General features: G+C 38.8%; 1 protein-coding gene across 14 annotated transcripts in view; it reads right to left on the bottom strand.

The window, feature by feature from the left end:
* Window positions 1-21,069, bottom strand: part of PTPRT (protein tyrosine phosphatase receptor type T) — a 1,072,026-nt gene that overhangs the window by 243,866 nt on the left and 807,091 nt on the right. For all 14 annotated transcript variants that reach the window (XM_043602349.1, XM_043602354.1, XM_043602350.1 and 11 more), the window contains exon 12: window positions 784-1,057. In XM_043602349.1, the coding sequence (XP_043458284.1) occupies window positions 784-1,057 (274 nt within the window). The remainder of the gene's footprint in view (window positions 1-783; window positions 1,058-21,069) is intronic.

Genomic DNA, 21,069 nt, shown 5'->3' with positions numbered 1-21,069 from the left:
TAGAAGGCTTTCTTAGAGCCACGGACACCCCAAAGATCAGTAAAATTACCACATAAAGAAGTAAGTTCTCGGTCATTAGAGATATTCAAGAATAAGCACGAATACCAGTTAACTGTGATGTTGTAATGTTGATTGTTTTATGTGTAGGGGGAGAGAGGTAGATATTTGGTGACCTTTCCCATCCTTTTCAGCCCCGTGATTTTGTGATGTTATGACTGGTATCCCATCTTGACCAAAGAAATATCTGACACTAAAAAAGTTTCCCTTGTCTTTGGGAGAAGAGAATATTTTCTAATGTGACTATTGCTAATAATAAAAGAGTTAGTATTCACTGATTAACTACAACATGCTTAGTGCATTCATAAGTAACAGGTATTTTATGGATGAGGAAATTAATCCTTAGATGGGCATGCAATATTCCCAAAGGTGATTTGAAAGACCTTTTTTATCTTTTAATATTGAGGTCTGCAAATTTTTTCTGTAAAGGGTCATATAGTAAATATTTTAGGCTTTATGTGGCATAAAGTCTCTGTCTAAACTACTCAACTGTATTGGTGTAGCATCAAAAGCAGCCTTAGACCAAGTAAATGAAAAGGCATTGTTGTACTTAAAAAAAAAAAAGTGTGCATGTGTGTGTGTGTGTGTGTGTGTATCAGTCATGGGGCTGGATTTGGTCCACAGGCCTTAGTTTGGCAACCTCTGCTCTAAAGCCATGCTACTTCTCATTTGAGAATAGGAAAATACAAACAAGGCAAGAAATGGCCTTCATGTGGCCATACTTACTCCATTGGCTTTGCTGAGTGCCTGGAAATAGATGCTGTAGCTTTTCAGAGGGGAAAGAGGAGGGTTCCAGTATCCATTGTATGTCTTGTTGTCACCCACTGTAAATGGCTGGGTAACAGGGAGGTTGGCAGGCTTCAATTCAGCAGCAAAGTAGTGTAGAGAATCAAGGCTGGAGGCATTCCTATAGCTCACAGGCACCGAAAAGCACTCAATGATATCAGCTGCCCTCCGTGATTTTTGAAGTCGCTCCTCCTTGACAACCAGCTGATAAACACTGAACAGGAAAGAGAAGCAGATGAGCAATGATCTGGAGGGATGCACTTGTTATTTATTACCATTTCTGTCTACAAGTGAACCTCCCTCTTGAGTTTTAGAATTATAAACCCACTGCTGTGTAGAAATAGATCTCCATTTAGATGTCCCAAGGCCAGCTCACACTGGATATATCCAAAATGTAACTTGGTCCCAACCCCTACAAACCTGCCTCTTCCTCCTTCTACCTTTCTTTCCTTAGTGAAGGGTAGCATTGACCATCAAGTGACCAGATATTGAGTCTGGGGCTCATTTTCAATTCCTACCTCCTTAGATCTCACTCTGCCCCTATAAACAAAAAGCCCAGTTGACATCAGCAATCTGCATCTGCCCCACCTCTTTTTCTTCCTTCATTGATAATGCTTAGGTTGGGCACTTCCCTACCTCTTCCCGGATTCAACTGGTCTCTTTACCTCTAACTTACCTGATAAACTAGTCAACTCATTGATCTTCCTAAACATATAAACACAGTCTCTCTTCAAACTCTTTCATAAGCTGTTATCCTAATGATATAATCTGAACTCCTCATCCTGGCACTGGGGACACTTGTGCCTGGCTTCCAGTCTGTCTTTTGGAAACTCTTAGTTTGGACCCCTCATTCCAGTGGATCCAGACAAACATCCTTGGGATTTCACTCCATCAGTTCATGCTTCCTCCACATGCAATGTCTTCTATCCACTTCTGTCTGGGGAAGACTTTCCCTAAAGGCTGAGTCTATCTTTCATCTCCTCAATGAAGCCTGTCTAGACCCTCTCACTCTGAATGAGTTTCCCCCCACCTTAGTTCCCCTACAACTCACTAATGGATATCTTCTTGGGATTGTAAGAATATGAGCACAGGACTGTTTCTCTGGTTAGACTGTTACCTTTTTGGACAGTGGGAGTTGTGGCTTAGTTATTTCTGCATCATTTACCCCAACCCCACATTGCCCACTAGGTTGCCTGATACCCATAAAGTCATCACTGAATGCTTGTTCAAGTAAACCAAATTAAATTGAGTTAAAATTGAAAGTAGGCATGAAACTAAATGTGACTGGATACAGAATCCCTAATCAAAATAAACAGTGAATACTCTGAGCTCCTGTCTAGTGATCGTGTACCATTCCCTTCAACTTGGAAGGAAGTAAGAAGGTACCAGTCTGTGAAGAGAGATGACTGAGCCTTGAACACCAGCTGTAGGCCAAATATGTAGGCTCCTTTTATAAAAGTTATCCTAAACGTTGGTGGATCTGGATGGCATTTTATCATCTCTTTGAATGTCCACAGTTTGTATCTCTCTGTAAATACTTTTCTTTTAGAAGATCTTTCTTGCAGAGCTCTCTGGACTCATGACCTAAGACAAATGATCAATTGCCCAAAGAGTGCCCCCAGGAAATTTTTGTGAATTAAAGGTGACTTCAGCAGTCACCCAAACCAATCTTCTAAAGATGGCATAGTGAGATAGCACATGGTTTATGAAAATGGAGCATGGTGAGTGCTACCATCCTTTAATCAAGCCGTCCATCTAAATACACTTGGTTAAGAAACATAACTTGGACAAAGACAGAGGCAGAGGATTATTTCACTAAAATAAAAGGGTATAGAGGGACTAACCCAAGGAAACATGATACAATATGGCAGGGCTTCTCCTGAATCTCCTTGAGCATGAGGATCGTCAACAATGCAGATGGAAAAAAAATACACCATGTGAATGTTTGCCACACTTGGAAGAGAGTGATACCTTGAGTGGAGGAGAGCAATAGCTCAGTGAGCATGTGTACTCTCTGATGGGCACAACTAGATGAGAACTCAGCAGCCCAGAGTGCAGGTGAGTGTCATGTGAGTGGATACGGCCACTTCTCTGGGAGGGCAGACTACATCTGAGTGTGAATAATGTCCAAATGAGCATCTGTAGGACCTGGGTGTCTAAAAACCGAGAGAACACATATACTCTTTGAATGAGTGTGACATTCAGATGAATGTGGGTGGACACCTAAATGTGTATGACATGTGAGTGCGTCTAACATCCCAAAGTATATGTGTGTGTGACATCTATATGTGTTCATAAAACTGAAGTCTGGGGTGCCTGGGTGGCTCAGTCAGTTAAGCCTCCGAATCTTGATTTCGGCTCAGGTCATGATCTCTCAGTTTGTGAGTTTGAGCCCCACATCTGCACTGACAGTGTAGAGCCTGCTTGGGATTCTCTGTCTCCTTCTCTCTCTGACCCTCTCTTGCTTGTGCTCCCCTCTCTCAAAATAGATAAATAAATAAATAAATAACACTAAAAGTATGTATTAAAAAAATTGAAGCCAATAAATGCCTAAATTAAATCATGACTTCAGGGCACATTCCCTCCTCAACTCTGGGGTCCTTCTCAACAGTATAACCACTATGTTTATCAAGACAGCTAAGCTCAAAACAGTCTCTGAAAGAGATCACCAAGACCCAAGACCCAAACCTAGAGGAGGGGTGTCTATAACAGTTTTCAGGACCTCCATTGCTTTACATATAACAGCAGTCTCAAGTAAAACTCTGAATCTTGCTAGAGTGCTCAGGACTGCTTGTTGAGGGTCTGACTCATGCAACTCTAATCTATGAGGAAAAGGGCAAAAGGCAACGAAGAGTGAAGGAGCAACAGTCTCTTGGGTCCATGTGTGGAGGCTTGCAGTAGGATCTAAAAGACTGAACTGGGCTTGGAGGCACTCAGCCTACCCAGCCTGCATGCTCTCCTGACTGGGTTGGAAGGCACTAACAGGCCCCATCTCTAGGAATGGGGTTTGCAAAGACCTGTGAGTCCTTGCTTTCCTCTGATGTCCAATCTATCCCTTACTATTCTTGGGTTAATCCTGTCCACATGAGAAGACCTCTGTCCTTGTTTCTACGTTGAAAACTCTTGTGCCACCCCTGAGTCCTTTTGTTACCCTCTCCCTCTAAATTGAGAATCCAAAGCCTTGGAACTTCATTGGGGCCGGATCCCACTCCCAGACTCGCTTTCTGTTGTCCTTGGCCCTACTATGATGCGATGGATCACGCAGAGCTGCCAGGCTGGCCTGAGTACTGCACATGACTGGCATGAGATTCTGTGGTCATGGACAGCTAAGCAGTGGGTCTTCACTGGGCTCTAACACGTGAATGCTGCCAAAGGCTACAGAGGGAGGCAAGACATGTCTCCAGGGGCCAGCCCAGGATCCCGCCATCAATCTCACTACTGAGGACTCACTTGTCAATTCAACCAAACTCAGCAGCCAGATTACAGGTGAAGACACTGAGGCTGACAGGCTGAGTGCCCTGTGTCAAACTGTGGCAAAAGCAAAAAGCTAGACTTTCATTCACAGTTCAGTATCCTTTTCTTTCTCCATCTCCCTTCTTTTTCCATAAGCCAACAACATGTGACAAAGGACCTTCAGAGTAGTTTTTACTTGGCAGACTGAACTCCTTAGCTCTATCGGCTTCTTCTGAAATCATAAAGCCTGGCAAAGGATATCTGGGGAGGGCGGGGTGGTGGTGGTTAAACCGTGTTGTCAACATACAGTTCACATACAATTGGGATTAATGTGCCTGAGTGCAGCCAGCAACACCCTCAGGCCTACTGTGCCTGCAGCTTCTCCATTCAGAGGCAAATGTGCAACCATGCCAGGAAGCCATAAACCATTTGGTAGTAAAAATATTTTTTCCAGTGGACCCAGCCCCTCTTAAAGATCAGGGGACTCTGATTAAGGAGGAGAATGGCACGTGTAAGCTGTGTGAGTGTCCTTTCCTTGATACGCACACTTTAGGAAGCAGGGGTGGGGTGGGGGGACAAGACAGTTTCTTTTTGTTTCTTGGGATAACTTCATTCTCATTGTCCTTCTCTTAGGAACCTAATTATCTAAGCTCTTTATGGCTTGTTGGTAATGATAAAATCATATCTAAATGAGAAGAACTCCTCCAAAGTCGTATCTCTAGTGCAAAAGAAGTGATTAAAACATATTCCGGAGCAGTTGTAAACAGAAAGGATTTTTTTTTTAGTAGAAAAATCCTGATAGTATTAGAGAAGAATAACACGATGCTCACCTCACCACATACAGCATTTACCCCCACATTTCCCCATCCTGTGACATCTCCTCTATTTCTTCCAGTGAGAAGATGGACATTTGAGGTCCCAAGACCTCAGCTCATAGAGGACAGGTGCTTCAGAAACCTTGAAGAGTAAGAGGTGCGGGAATTCCTCTGCAGGTATTAGAGGAGGACCCTGCCACCGGGGCCTCATGGCCCCTCTGATTCTTGAGTTGACAGTCTGGGTGATAACTCATGCTCCTCTATGAAGGACCAGGGGCCTATCAGAGCCATCCATCAATCACTAACACATCCTATGGCCCCCTTTTTATATCTGGGGAAGAGATCTCCAGCAAGGTGCTATTACCCATTCAGAATACTTAAGTCAGGTGACAGACAGACAGGATGCTGTAGTTCACAGGTGAAGACTGCCCAGAATCAGAAAAGGGGACATTTAACACCCATGTTCTCCCATAAATAGGCTTCATAAATTTATATGATCAGTTCATACTGACACTGCCAATTCAAATCCATTAACACAAGACTCTTCCTCACCTTCCCCATCATGAATTTGTTTCCTACAGTGAAAACCCTGGTTTTTAATATCACTATTTTTTACTCGTTTACTCTCTCACACAATACACACAAAAGCATTTCAGAATGAACTCATCAACACCAAAACCAGCCTCAAGACTTAAAAAGTAAAATTCAAGGTTTCTCTACTGCCCTGTTCCAGCTCCTTCCCGAACAATTCAGTCTTAAAGCCATTAGGCAGCGCAGAGCAAGGCAGGCAAACTTATGCGATGGGGAAAGCCGTGGTAGCCCTGTGTGGGGAGCAGAAACCACTTAGTGTCCCCGAGGCCATTCAGGTGATCTACAAGATCAAAAATATTTCAGAATACCATTAAGATATTATTTGCCTTTTGCACTTTTGGTGTCTCACAAGTGTACTGTGGAGTTCTTTTTTTTTATGTTTAAAATACATTTTTTAAAAATATATGAAATTTATTGTCAAATTGGTTTCCATACAATACCCAGTGCTCATCCCAACAGGTGCCCTCTTCAATACCCATCACCCACCCTCCCCTCCCTCCCACCCCATCAGCCCTCAGTTTGTTCTCAGTTTTTTTTTTTAATTTTTTTTCAACGTTTTTATTTATTTTTGGGACAGAGAGAGACAGAACATTAATGGGGGAGGGGCAGAGAGAGAGGGAGACACAGAATCGGAAACAGGCTCCAGGCTCCGAGCCATCAGCCCAGAGCCTGACGCGGGGCTCGAACTCACGGACCGTGAGATCGTGACCTGGCTGAAGTCGGACGCTTAACCGACTGCGCCACCCAGGCGCCCCTGTTCTCAGTTTTTAAGAGTCTCTTTTGCTTTGGTTCTCTCCCACTCTAACCTCTTTTTTTTTTCCTTCCCCTTCCCCATGGGTTCCTGTTAAGTTTCTCAGGATCCACATAAGAGTGAACACATATGGTATCTGTCTTTCTGTCTATGGCTTATTTCACTTAGCATAACACTCTCCAGTTCCATCCTACTGTGGAGTTCTTAAAAAGCCACAGGACTTCAAAAACACATGAAGTTGGTAGTGTAGGTATCTCTTCGAGGTACTTATTTCATTTCCTTTGGATATATAACCAAAAGTGAGAATGCTGGATCATAGGTTAGCTGTATTTTATTTTTTTTGAGAAACCTTCATACTGTTTTCCATAATGGCAGCATCAGTTTACATTTCTACCAACAGTGTACAAAATCCTCGTTTATTCACATCCTTGCCAACACAGTATCTTTTGTGTTTCTGATAACAGTTGCTTTAATAGGTATGAAGTGATATCTCATTGTGGTTTTTTAATTTTTTTTTCCAACGTTTTTATTTATTTTTGGGACAGAGAGAGACAGAGCATGAATGGGGGAGGGGCAGAGAGAGAGGGAGACACAGAATCAGAAACAGGCTCCAGGCTCTGAGCCATCAGCCCTGAGCCCGACGCGGGGCTCGAACTGACGGACCGCGAGATCGTGACCTGGCTGAAGTCGGACGCTTAACCGACTGCACCACCCACGCGCCCCATCATTGTGGTTTTGATTTGCATTTCCCTGATGACTAGTGATGCTGAATACCTTTTCAGGTACCTGTTGGCCAAATGAATATCTTTTTTTTAGAAACTGTCTATCCATGTCCTTTTTCCACTCTTAGATTATTTCATTTATTTTTTTGCTGATGAGTTGTAGGATTTCCCTATGTATTTTGAATATTAGTCCCTTATCAGGTATGTGTTTTACAAATGTTATTTCCCATTTTGCAGTCTGCCTTTTCATTTTGTTGATTGCTTCTTTTGCAGTGAAAAGCTTTTTAGTTTGGGATGGAACTACTTGTTTATTTTTGCTTTTGTTGCTTGTGTTTTTGATGTCATTTCCATTAAATCATTGCCAACACCAAATTCAAGAAACTTTTCCCATTTTCGTGTAGGAGTTTATGTTTCAGGTCTTACATTAAGTCTTTAATCCATTTCAAGTTAATTTTTGTGAGTGAAGCAAGACAGGGGTCCAGGTTCACTCACTTACACGTGAATAGTTTTCCCAATACCATTTATTAAAAAGATGATCTTTTCCCCATTGAGTATCCTTGGCTTCCTTGTCAAAGATTAGTTTGAAATATATGCATATACATATATATCCATATATGCATGGACTTATTTCTGGGCTCTCAATTCTGTTCCATTGGTCAATGTGTCTGTTTTTGTATCACTGCCATACTGTTTTGATTACTATAACTTTGTAATATAGTTTTAAAACAGGACGTGTGATGTTTCCAACTTTGTTCTTCTTTTTCAGTATTTATTTGGCTATTTGAAACCTTTTGTGGTTCCATGTAAATTTTAGAATTGTTTTTTTCTATTTCTGTAAAAATGCCATTGGAATCTTGGTAAGAATTACAATGAATCTAGATGGCTTTGGGTAGTATGGACATTTTAACAATATTCATTCTTCTGATCCATAAACACAGGATATCTTTGTATTTAGTTGCATCTTCTTCAGTTTTTTTCATTAGTACCTTACAGTTTTCAGTGTACTGGTCTTTCATCTCGTTATTTAAATGTATTCCTAAGTATTTTATTCTTTTGACACTATTGTAAATGGGGATGTATTCTTTATTTCTCAGATAATTGTTAGTGTACAGAAATGCAACAATTTTTATATGTTGTTTTTTGTAGCTTTATCAAATTATCTTTTAACTTTTATTATAAAGTTATTATATTGCATAATATATATATAAAGTTATTGTTATATCAGTCATATATTACATACGATATTACACCTTATGTATGAGATCATGTCTTCTGCAAACAGATAATTTTGCTTCTTCCTTTCCAATTTGGATACCTTTTATTTCTTTTTATTGTCTGACTGCTCTGCCTAGAACTTCCAGTACTATGTTGAATGGGAGGTGTGAGAGTGGGCACCTTTGTTTTATTCCTGATTTTAGAAGAAAACCTTTTAATTTTTCACCACTGAATATGCTAGCTGTGGGCTTGTCATATTATTACGTTGAGGTATGTTCCTTCTATAGCCAGTTCACTGACATTTTTTAAAATCATGAATGGTTACTGCATTTTGTCCAATGCTTTTTCTGTATCTACTGAGATAAGCATATGATTTTCCCTATTCCTTCTATTAATGTGATGGATGCATCACATTTATTGATTTGTGTATGTTGAACCATCCTTGCACCCCAGAAATGAATTCTACTTGACCAACCATAATCCTTTTAATGAATTCAGTCAGCTAATATTTTGTTGAGACTGCCACTGAGTTTTCAGGTGAGGGCAGATAACAGTCATCTCAGAGTCAGAAGTATGCTGCTGAAGATCAGGGGTTCCCAACTCTGGCTGTACATTTTAATTGTCCAGCAGACTTTTAAAAAAATGCTATTCCTTGGCCCCACCCTGGACCAACCAAATCAGAATCTCTAGGGGTAATCTTTAGGGGGTCTCCAGATGATCCTAATGTGTGACTATGAAACCACAAACCTAGGTGATTCTAATATTTATACCTTTGTCCTAGCAGGGACATCCCCCTCAAACATTCTTACTTTGTTTAAAATCATTACTTTGGGGGCACCTGAGTGGCTCAGTTGGTTAAGCATCCAACTTCAGCTCAGGTCATGATCTCACGGTCTGTGAGTTCAAGCCCCGCATAGGGCTCTGTGCTGACAGCTCGGAGCCTGGAGCCTGCTTCTGCTTCTGTGTCTCCTTCTCTCTCTGCCCCTTCCCCACTTATGCTCTGTCTCTATCAAAAATAAGTACATGTAGGGGCGCCTGGGTGGCGCAGTCGGTTAAGCGTCCGACATCAGCCAGGTCACCATCTCGCGGTCTGGGAGTTCGAGCCCCGCGTCAGGCTCTGGGCTGATGGCTCAGAGCCTGGAGCCTGTTTCCGATTCTGTGTCTCCCTCTCTCTCTGACCCACCCCCGTTCATGCTCTGTCTCTCTCTGTCCCAAAAATAAATAAACGTTGAAAAAAAAATAAGTACATGTAGAAAAAAAATTTTTTTAATAAAAAAAATACATAAAAACAAAATCATTACTTTGGGTCATTACAATCTACCTCAGCATTCCTTCATAATTATCAGTTTTTTTGAGTCACTGTCAATTACATCTGTTGATTTATTTCTTTGATAGCTTTCATCACAAGTAAAATAGGTCTTGTCTGATTATTCTGCCTGCTCCCTAATAGTCCGTGAATTTCATGAGGTCTGAGACCTCTTGCCTGGTTTGTTGTCTGAGATCTTATTGCCTGGTTTGCTGCTGCACCCCCAGCTTCTAATATCCTGCTAAACACATGTTGCTGTTCACTAAGTACTTATTAAATAAACGAAATTGGCAAAATTTAGAAAATGAATTTTAGATGCATGTTCATGTCAGTTCTTACTACATGCTTCAATGCTATTCTAGATGCCGTTCCATCTCCCCAAGATGCCTTTTTCCTTTTTCTGCATCTTGAGGATTCTTCATCCAATCTAGACCTGTATCAGATGTTACTCTTTCTGAAGAGACTTCTCTCTCTTGCAATCCAGAGCTAGTTTCTCCTTCCTCTGTTCCCATAGCTCTCTGTCCGTATTTCTACCATAGCTCCCATTGCAATGATTACCTCACCCAATAGAAAATGTTTAATGAGCACTTACTACCTACTAGACATCATGCTTATGCCCATTCAACACATTATTTAATTTGACCTTCATAATAACTCTTAAGAGACAGATACTATTACCTTATTGTGACAGAATAAGAGAAATAGAGCACAGAGAGGCTCAGAAACTTAAAGCCACACTGCTATTTGAACACTGAGGTTAATATTTGAATGCAGACAGTCTGACTCCTGAGCCCTTAGTCTTATCCATAAGGCTAAACATCTTTTTAGCACACCCTAAGTTGAACCATCATCTATAATTTACCCCACCAAATAATGTACTTCTTAAAAAAATTTGATCTTAAAGCTAACTCAGTTGTTTTAAACATAGTTTTAATATTATATACAAAAGGCTCCCCAGTAGCAAATATCTTTATTCCAGGAGGTCTAGTGACTTAGGAAACTTGTCAACTAAGAAGCTCTTAGTATTGGCACAATGAAAATAGTTAAAGGCATAAGGTCTTAACTCAAACATACTAATACTTACATGGTCTGCTAATACCTTTTCTTCCAAAGGACATTTGACTGAGTGGCCTATAGGAACATGTAGGTGTTGGGTGTTCATGGCCCTGACAATAATCTACAGGAACACTGTAAATGCACTCCTCACTGAGGTTAACTTTGTTCTCTCTTATGCATTCTCTGTACTTCCTTAGGTTAATGCAATTTCATTAAATAACTAAAGAAGGTGCTTAGTTTCTCTATTTTCCTAGATTACCAGAGGGCCTTCTGATGGCCAGAATGACTATGGGGAAAGGTCCCAGACAGCAGCAACTGGCATCAGGGTTGATGCATATATAGACAGTAAAGCCCTTAGTCATCAAAAAAAGTTTATCATTAGTAAATAAAACAAGGGCTGTATAATACACCTTTAGTGGATTTCTAATAACTTTGATTAAAGTATTAGCATTTATAAACCTGGTTTCTAGTGCAATACACATCCGTGTGACCTTGGGCAAGTAATTTAATCTCACAAGAGAGAACAGTTATTACATTTCTTAGTCATTCTTTCTGGTTCTGTGTCCACCAGCCAGCCTCTGTGTGCTCTGTTGCTAATGAGGGCACTGCGGACCTCTTCAGAGTTGTTCTGAAACTATTGGCACTTCCTCTCATGGTAAAGAGGGCTAGAAAATTTAAGTCCTGCTCTTCCCCAACCTTCACCTATATTTGGCCTTAGACTAGCATTTCCAGTGACTGTCTTGAACAGTAGTGAAAAAATCCTGTTCCTTTGCCTCAAGGGGCACTTATTCAAGGTGAAATTCACTCGCCAGAGCCCCCCACAGAACACACCCATGTTTGGCTTCTTAACCTTCTCTTTCCAGCTTCCCCTTCTCTTGAACTAGTTTTTACTGGGAGCATCCCCTCAATAAATCACTTGCCTCCAAATCCTTGGCCTATGAGTCAGTTTCTGAGAGAACCCAACCTAAAATAACCTCTATATGCCTCAACTTCCTCACATTTAAAATTGTGGTGTGGGCCTTCTTGAAATCGTGTTGTGAGGAGCTCAGCACAAAGAGCTCTCTCCAAAGAGCAATGAATAAACTGAACAATACTGTCCACACTAATGATTTCAGGAGTGGGTGGAGAAAACTCACAATTGCGAACATGTATATGCAACATCTATAATAGAAAAGAAAAAAAAGTCTCAAATTAATAATCTACGTTTCCATTTTAAGGCAGTAGAATAATGAAAGCAAATTAAACTCCAAAGAGAAAGAAGAATAAAGATTAAAGTACAAATCAATGTGATAGACAACATAAAAGTAAGAGTGAAAAATCAATGAAACAAAAGTTGATTTTTTGAAAAGATCAACACAATTGGCAACTATATCTCCACTGGCCAAAAGGCAAAGAGATAACATAAATTACCAAAATCAAGAATGAAAAAGGAAACACCACTATGGACTCTACAGAAAATTTAAAAATTATAAATTAAAAATTATAAATTTAAAAATTAAAAAAACCTTTATGCCAAAAAAACTTAGACAGTTTAGATGAAATGGGCAAATTCCTACAAATACATAATTTATCAAAACTGAGTCATGAAAAAAAGAAGATTTCAATGTACTCATAAGAAGTAATTGAATTAGTAATTAAAATTCTTCCCTCAAAAAATCCCAGCCCATACAGCTTCACTGGTGAAGTCTACCAAATATTTAAGGAATAAATAATTCTGATTTTTCATAAACTTGCCCAGAAAATAGCAGAGGAGGTAATGCACCCTGACTCATTCTATGAAATCCTGATATCAAAACCAGAGAAATACATTATAATAAAATAAAACTAGAGCCTAAGCATTCATGAATATAGGCCCCAAAATATTTAACCAAATAATAGCCAACTAAATCTACCAACATATAAAAAAGATGATACATCATAACTGATTTATCCCAGGAATGCAAGGTTGATTTACTATCCAAAAATCAATTTATGCAATCTAGCATCTATTGAGAATAAATGGAAGAAATCACATGATAATTCCAACAGATTCAGAAAAAAAAGTGACAAAGTCAAATGCATATTTATGATAAAAAGTACTGATAAGCTAGAAATAGAGAGAAGCTTTCTAAATTTTATAAGGTCATCTATGAAACATGTTAAAGTTAACACTCAAGAGCAAAAGACAATGCTTTCCCTCTAAAAGCAGGAACAAGACAAAGATGTCTACTCATCACTGTACTATAGAGTCTAGGCAGTGAAATAAAACATTGTGCTAGAGATTCTAGCCAGTGAGCCTAGTTAATTAATTAAAGGCATTGGAGGGAAAGAAGTGAAACCTTTCATTTGCAGATGACATGATCCTACACAAAGAAAATCGTAAGAAATACACATAGACACAGAAACTGACACAGACACACACAGATACCCAACTATAATAAACAATTTCAACAAGATCACAGGACACAAAACTAATACATAAAAATCAACTGTATATTTATCATTAGTAAAAGACAATCTAAAAGTGAAATTAAGAGAAAATTCCATTCACAATAGTAACAAAAATAATACTTAGTTATAAATAAGTCTGAACAAAAGAAGTGAAATACTTGTACATTAAATAGTACAAAACATCGATGAAAAAATTGAAGACCTAAATAAATGCAGAGACATAGTCAAGTGCATGTATTGGAACAGTCAATACTGTTAATATGGCAATTCTATGCAATCTCTATCAGAATCCCAGGAGACTTTCTACAAAAATTAATAAGCAGATACTAAAATATATATGGATATGCAAATATCCATAATAGAACAATTTTACAAAATAAGAATAAAGGAGGATTTAAAGTTCCTGATTACACAATATGAAAATCAACACAGTGTGGTGCTGGCATAGGATAGACTTACAGATTGAGGGAGGAGAAATGAGGGTACAGAAATAACCCCCCACATTTGTGATCAATTGATTCTTGAGAATCCAAGAAAATGTGATGGTCAAAGAATAATCTTTTCAGCAAGTGATGCTAGGCCACCTGAATAGTCACATGCAAAAATATAAATTTAAATTCATACTATATACAAGAACTAACAGAAAATAGATCATAGTCCTAACTGTTAGAGCTAAAAGTATAGAACTTCTAGGAAAAAACACAGGAGAAGATCTTCATGATGTTGGATTAGGAAAAGAGTGTAAAATACAACATCAAAAATATCCATTAATGGGGGAAAAATTATACACACACACGTGTAATATATAATACATATAATGACATCCAGCTCATATACATTAAATTATATATGTTGAATATATACTATGTAATATATAGTATATATATTATATATATTCATATTGGACTTCAGAAGACACTATTAAGCAAATGACAAGACAAGCTACATGTTGAGAGAAAATATTTGAAAAATCATAAGTATGGTAAGACTTCTCTGCAACATACATAAGGACCCATTACAACTTAATAACAAGAGGACAAACAACTCAATTAAAAATTGGCAAAATATTTGACTAGACATTTCACTAAAGATGAAATATAAGTGCCTAATAAGCTCATGAAAAGATGGTCAAGCTCATTAGTCATTAGGCAAATGTGAATTAAAACCAGAATGAGAAACTACCCACCCACCAACCCACCCACCCACAAGAATGCCTATCACTAAACAGACAACAGCAAGTGTTGCCACAGGCATGAGAAAACTGGAACTGGCATACACTGCTGTTGGAAAGGTTAAAAAAAATGGGGCAGCTACTTTGGAAAACAGTTTGGAAGTTCCTTAAAAAGGTAAATATAGGGGTGCCTGGGTGGCTCAGTCAGTTGAGCGTTCAACTCGATTTTGGCTAAGGTCATGATTTCATGGATCATGAAATTGAGCCTTAAAGTGGCTCCACGCTGACAGCATGAGGCCTGCTTGGGATTCTCTCTCTCACCCCCTCCTACACTCGTGCGCACCTATGTGTGTTCTCTCTCTCAAAATAAATAAAATTTTAAAAAAGGTAAATGTAAAACTACTATTCACCTAGCCAAAAAAATGAAAACATGTGTATACAAAAACTTGTATACAAATGCTAATAGCAGTATTATTCATAATTGGCAAAATATTAAAACAATCTAAATGTCTATCAACTGGTGAACAAATAAACAATATGTGGTATATCCATATAATAAAATATAATTCAGTAATAAAAGAAACAAATGACTGATATGTTCTACAATAGGCATTAAGCTCAAAAACACTGTATTAAATGAGAGAAGCCAGATGGAAAAGACTATTCATTGTATGATTCCATTCATCTGAAATGTCAAGAAAAGGCAAATTTATAGAGATAGAAATCAGATTAGTGATTGCCTGGGATTGGAGGTGGGAACAAGAATCAACTCCACTTGGGCACAGGGTATTTTATGGTGTGATGAAATGTTCTAAAATGGGATTGTGGTGATGGTTGCACAACCCTATAAATTTACTGAAAATCACTGAATTGTACACTTAAAATGGGTGGATTTTATGGTATGTAAATTATACCTCAATAAAGCTGTTAAAGAAACGAGGGAAATGGACTGAATAATCTTGGATGTTCTTCCTCCTCTCAAAAGTCTGTGCTTTAGCATTCAACTATGCACACATTTTAATACAAAAATGCTATGATAAACCTTTGGCATTATTGTACAAGTCGGGCTAAGAAACAAATGCGAGCTTTATAATCCCCGATAGAATCTAACTTTGCAATTACATTCCCCACATTAAAGGTCACTCAGAACTAAGAAGCTGAAATTTACAATGATATGTCTTAGTTAGCCAACCTTTAATCCAAGGCTCTGGGAATTCCTGGTTTCCTTCTTCCCCTCACTGTTTGCCTTGCACAATAGCCCTTAGAGAAGGCAAGAAAATGGGATGAGGTAGACATTCACAGTTTGGCATGTGCACGTGTTATCTTCGCGTGGCTTCTGACTAGCTGTGTGACCTACTGCCCCCTCTGTCTTCCATGTACTTATTCATTTATTCATCTGATATTAATCAAGTGACTACAGTGCAGCAGGTGCAAATTTGAAAATAACATGCTCCCTGGTTGATGGGGACCCGAGATGCGGAGACAGATATTAACTGTTCAGCATAATTCAGGGAGGTAAGGGCACAACGAGGAGCTCCAACAGGGAAGGATTCTGAGGAGAGAGGAACATGCAGGATAGTGTGGGAACCAAATGAGATAATGTGTCTAGAGAGTGCTTTCCATAGAGTAGAGTGCTCTATACAAGTTGGCTGGAGCCAACACAATTGCTACATGCATCATTATTACAGTGTTATCAATTAGACAACAAAAGTTTGCCTTGTTTTCCATTTGGACCCTTCTGTGATTGAACTGCATTTTGTAAATTTAGCGAAAGTGGATGCTGAGTAGAAATTTAGAGATATAAATATATTGTGTAAAGGGGCCATAACAATTCAACTGAAGGGTTCCAATTAAGTTTTACTTATCAGATGAAAGCAAAAGAAACCTTATAAGGAAAAACCAGACAACCATCAGATGATGGCTAGGGCCATACCCTCTTCTCCAACATTTCAAAGAAGCATAACTAGCTTTCACAGAGCATGCACTTACTTCCATTGAGATAGATTTTAAATCAAAATGCAGAAGATCTGGCGATGGCCCTTACATCCTTTCTCTTAGTCATGGGTCCTCTCTTGTTCATAATACCATACATAAGAACTACCATGGTTCTAATTTTAATAAATATCCAGAATCTGACCACTTCTAGGACCTCCACAGCTGATTGGATTAGTACAATAGCCTCTCAGCTGATCTCCCACCTTTCACTCTTGCTCCCTACAATCTATTCACACAACAGTGGCCAGAGTGACCCTTTAAAAACATGACTCAGGTTATGACACTCCTGTACTAAAAGCCTTCCTACTTAGAGTAAAAGGCAACAACTTTGCAACGTCTACAAGGCCCTCTCATACAAACTCTCGGATGTCATCTCTTCTAATGCTTCTCTAGTTATGTGGCCTTTTGGCTGCTCCTTGAAAACCCTAAGCATGCTCCTATCTCAAGGCCTTTGCATTTGATACCTTCTATGCCTGGAATGCTTTTTCCTCAGATATACGCAACCCTTGGAAGGCTTGCTTCTTCATCTCTGCCAGTGAAGTCTTACCTGACCACTTTATTTAAAATACAACCGCTCAGGGGCACCTGGGTGGCTCAGTCAGTTGAGCATCTGACTTCAACTCAGGTCATGATCTCGCAGTCTGAGTTCGAGCCCCACGTCAGGCTCTGTGCTGACAGCTCAGAGCCTGGAGCCTGCTTCGGATTCTGTGTCTCCCTCTCTCGCTGCCCCTCCCCCGCTCATGCTCTGTCTCTCTCAGTCTCTCAAAAATAAATAAACATTAAAAAATAAATAAAAAATAAAATACAACCCCAATCCTAACAAACCCTGTTACATTCTTCTGCCTAAAATTTTTTCTTCATGTCATTTATCATCATCATGCACACCGTGTGCATCTGTGCATGCATGCTTGTGCATGCACACCCATGCACCTGAAAGGTGAAGTCATTTTAAGGGAGGACTATAAGCAGTGAAAATGTCAACCTTCTTTCCAGGAAAAAGCAACTGGATAGATACAAGGCCAGTTAGCTGGTATTTGGATAGATGACCTTGATTTGGTAACCTTTTCTAAAGCAGCACTGAACTAAAACGCAAGGTAGGGGTTTCAGTGCTGGCTTTACCACTCCCCCGCTCTGTCTGACGTGCTGAGTAAGTCACTTTGCCTCTAGAACTTGCATCTAAAATGGGATAAGTCTGGCCAATGCAGTAAGACACAAAACAGACGAGATATACATTTTAGAGAGGAAAGCAATTTATCATCATTTGTAGATAATATGATGGTGACCTAATATATCGAAGAGAATCAACTGAAAGGCTCCTGAAATTAATGAAAGAATTCAGTAAAGTGGTTTGATAGAAGATAGAGATAAATAAACTGCACAGCATGAAAACCAAGCTACAAGATGCAATAAAAAGTCCTTTTAGAATAGAGTCCTTTAAAAACAACTAAGGATCACACAACAAATAAGAAATGTACAGGACTGACATGGCAAGGAAAAATAAAGCTCTCTATTGAGTGAAATAAAAGAGTATCTCCAGCCCCTAGCATAGGGCTGAGCAGAGCTGGTATTAAATAATTGTGCAGAACTGAAGACAAATAAAGGGATAGAAATGCTCAAGTCCTGGATGAAAGCATCACACACTGTAAAGATGTCAGTTCTGGCCCAACTGAGGCTTTTCCTTTGGGAAAAAGCAAACTGTATAAAACATGAGGCTAGTTAGGTGATCCCTGGGAGCCATGAAGACGTGCATGACCCTAATTTGAAAATTCTAATAATTTCAATGGGAGGTTTTTTTTTTTGGTTTGTTTAAAATAAGAATTATAGTTAAGAACTTTTTTAAAATGAATGAATGAATGAATGAATGAATGAATAAATAAATGTGCAAAATCACTACTGGATATTAAAGCATATAATGAAGTTAAAACAATTAAATCATGGGTATTGGAGTATGATTAAAAGAAAATGGGGGGCGCCTGGGTGGCGCAGTCGGTTAAGCGTCCGACTTCAGCCAGGTCACGATCTCGTGGTCCGTGAGTTCGAGCCCCGCGTCGGGCTCTGGGCTGATGGCTCAGAGCCTGGAGCCTGTTTCTGATTCTGTGTCTTCCTCTCTCTCTGCCCCTCCCCCGTTCATGCTCTGTCTCTCTCTGTCTCAAAAATAAATAAAACGTTGAAAAAAAATTAAAAAAAAAATAAAAGAAAATGGGATAAATTTGTGTGTGTGTGTGTGTGTGTGTGTGTGTGTGGTATGAATTTTACATACAGAAACAGAAGCCACACAAATCAATGGGAAAGAGAAAATTTTATCGATAAATAGTGCTGGGGAAAATTACATAATTATGAGGAAAAAAAAACCACCAAATTTAAGGCCTCACCCTATATGACAAACCATAGTACGCTCCACTGGCTCAAAAGAGAATTTATTTATTAAAAATTTTCAGGATGCCCTGGCAATCAAATGTAATGTAACAGGTTCATGACTGGATTTTAAGAAGCCTTAAAGGATAATTAATTGATACAACTGGGGAAACTGGAATATGAGCTACATATCAGATGCTACTATTATATCAATTCTAAATTTCCTGAATGTGCTAACTGTATTGTGGCTGTAGAGAAGATTGACCTTTTTCTTAGGAAATACCCACCAGCCATTTGAAAGGTAAAAACAAATAGGACAAAATGTTTACAACTGGTGGGTCAGGGGGGTGGGGAAGAATATATGGATGTTTACTGTTCTATCCTTGCAACATCCTGTAAGTTTGAAATTGACAAAAAACCCCAGATATTGAGTGGAAAAAATCTTTTTAAGAATTAACAATGGAGCTCACAAAAGTTAAAAGAAACAAGATGTAGCTATTGTAAATTTGAAATGTCGGATTATAAGAATAAAAAATAAAACAAAAAATCAGAAAAACTAGTCCCAGAAATTATGACAGAGATGGAAACAATATTTAACTTTTTTTTTTTTAATTTGAGAGAATGAGAGAGAGAGAGAGAGAGAGAGAGAGAGAGAGAGAGAGAAAATCCCAAGCAAGCTGCACGTCCAGCATGGAGCCCAATGAGGGATTTGATCCCACAGTCCTGGGATCATGACCTGAGCTGAACTCAAGAGTTGGATGCCCAAACGACTGAGCCACCCAGGTGCCCCAAGGAAACAATATTTTAATATTTGAGATCATATTTGATATGCAGGATAAAAATGATAAGGGTACACACAAAAACCAATAACACCTCTGTATACAGAGGTATACACCATATTCTCTCTGTATAATGAGATAGAACTGGAAATTACTAAACCAAAATTCTAAGCAAATAAAAACTTCCAGCTGGGGAAAATAAGAACTTTCCTAAATAACTCTAATATCAAGTAGGAAATCAAAACCACAATTTCACACTCCTTAGAAACTATTATGCTGAGAACAATGATGTCTAATGCTTATGGGATAGGACCAAACCTGTTTTCAGAATCTGAAAAGCCTTTGTTATTAAACAAAAAAGAATGACAATAAATTAATTAAGCATTCCATAAAAAGAAAATTAGAATAAACAACACTGGAGCCAGATGGCTTTTCCAATGATTTTTTTTTCAATCTTTCAACAACTGATAATTCCCATGCTATCTAAACAATTACATAAGACAGAAACAGAGGGAAAGCATCTCAAATTGTTGCAAATTATTCCTCTAGAACACTATTAAACTGGTTCCCTATAAACAGGTCATTTAGCTCAGGTACACAAGATAGATTTAGTAATAGAAAAGTGATCATATGAATAGACACCAAAAAGACAAGATAAAATTTACCATCCATTTCTCATTTAAAAAGAGTCACCAATATAAGTGGCAAAATACAGGTAATTTTTCTTATCATGTTTTAAAAATATCTATTTTAAACCTACCACTAACATCACACATAGAGGTAATTTCCTGTAAGGCTAGTCTTTGAGGTTGGGGGTAATGCAAAAAGGTCAACCATCACTATTTGGCAACATTCCCCAGAAAGCTCTACCGAATGCAACAAAGTATAAAACCAAAAGAGAAGCTATCATAACTGGAAAGGGGGACTTAAAATTGTCATTATTCATAGGTGATGTGATTATTAGACTGGTAAACCGAGATAATAAAATTTAATTAAAGAAACTCACAAGAGGTTTCAGCAAATGGAATGGATAAAACACACACACACAGTCACACACGGTTTCCCTAAAGACCAGTGAAACCAGTTAGCAAACGTAATGGGAGAAAGACAGCATAAAATACCACAAACAGGGGCAGCTGGGTGGCTCGGTTGGTTAAGCCACCAACTTTGGCTCAGGACATGATCTCGAGGTTTGTGGGTTTGAGCCCCATGTCGGGCTCTGTGCTGACAGCTCGGAGCCTGGAGCCTGCTTCACTTTCTGCGTCTCCCTCTCTCTCTGCCTCACCCATGTTCGCTCTCTCTCTCTCAAAAAAAAAATACCACAAACAATATTAGCAAGAAACAATTTTAACAAAATAGCTGTGGATGTCATCTACACGAAGGAATCTACTTAATTTTCCTGAGCAAGAGTAAAGCCTCAAATGGATAGGTTTGCCCTCTTTCAGGGTACAAAGTCTCATGATAATGTAACCATTTCAGATTAAGTAAGAGTCTTAATACAATTTAGGTCAATTCCACTGGGGACTATTTAGGCAACATGATAAAAAGATTTTAAAATGTATAGGGAAATGTAAGTGGGTGAAAACA

Source organism: Prionailurus bengalensis, chromosome A3 (assembly GCF_016509475.1).
Source record: "Prionailurus bengalensis isolate Pbe53 chromosome A3, Fcat_Pben_1.1_paternal_pri, whole genome shotgun sequence".
NCBI lineage: Eukaryota > Metazoa > Chordata > Mammalia > Carnivora > Felidae > Prionailurus > Prionailurus bengalensis.
This window is presented reverse-complemented; position numbering and strand designations above follow the sequence as displayed.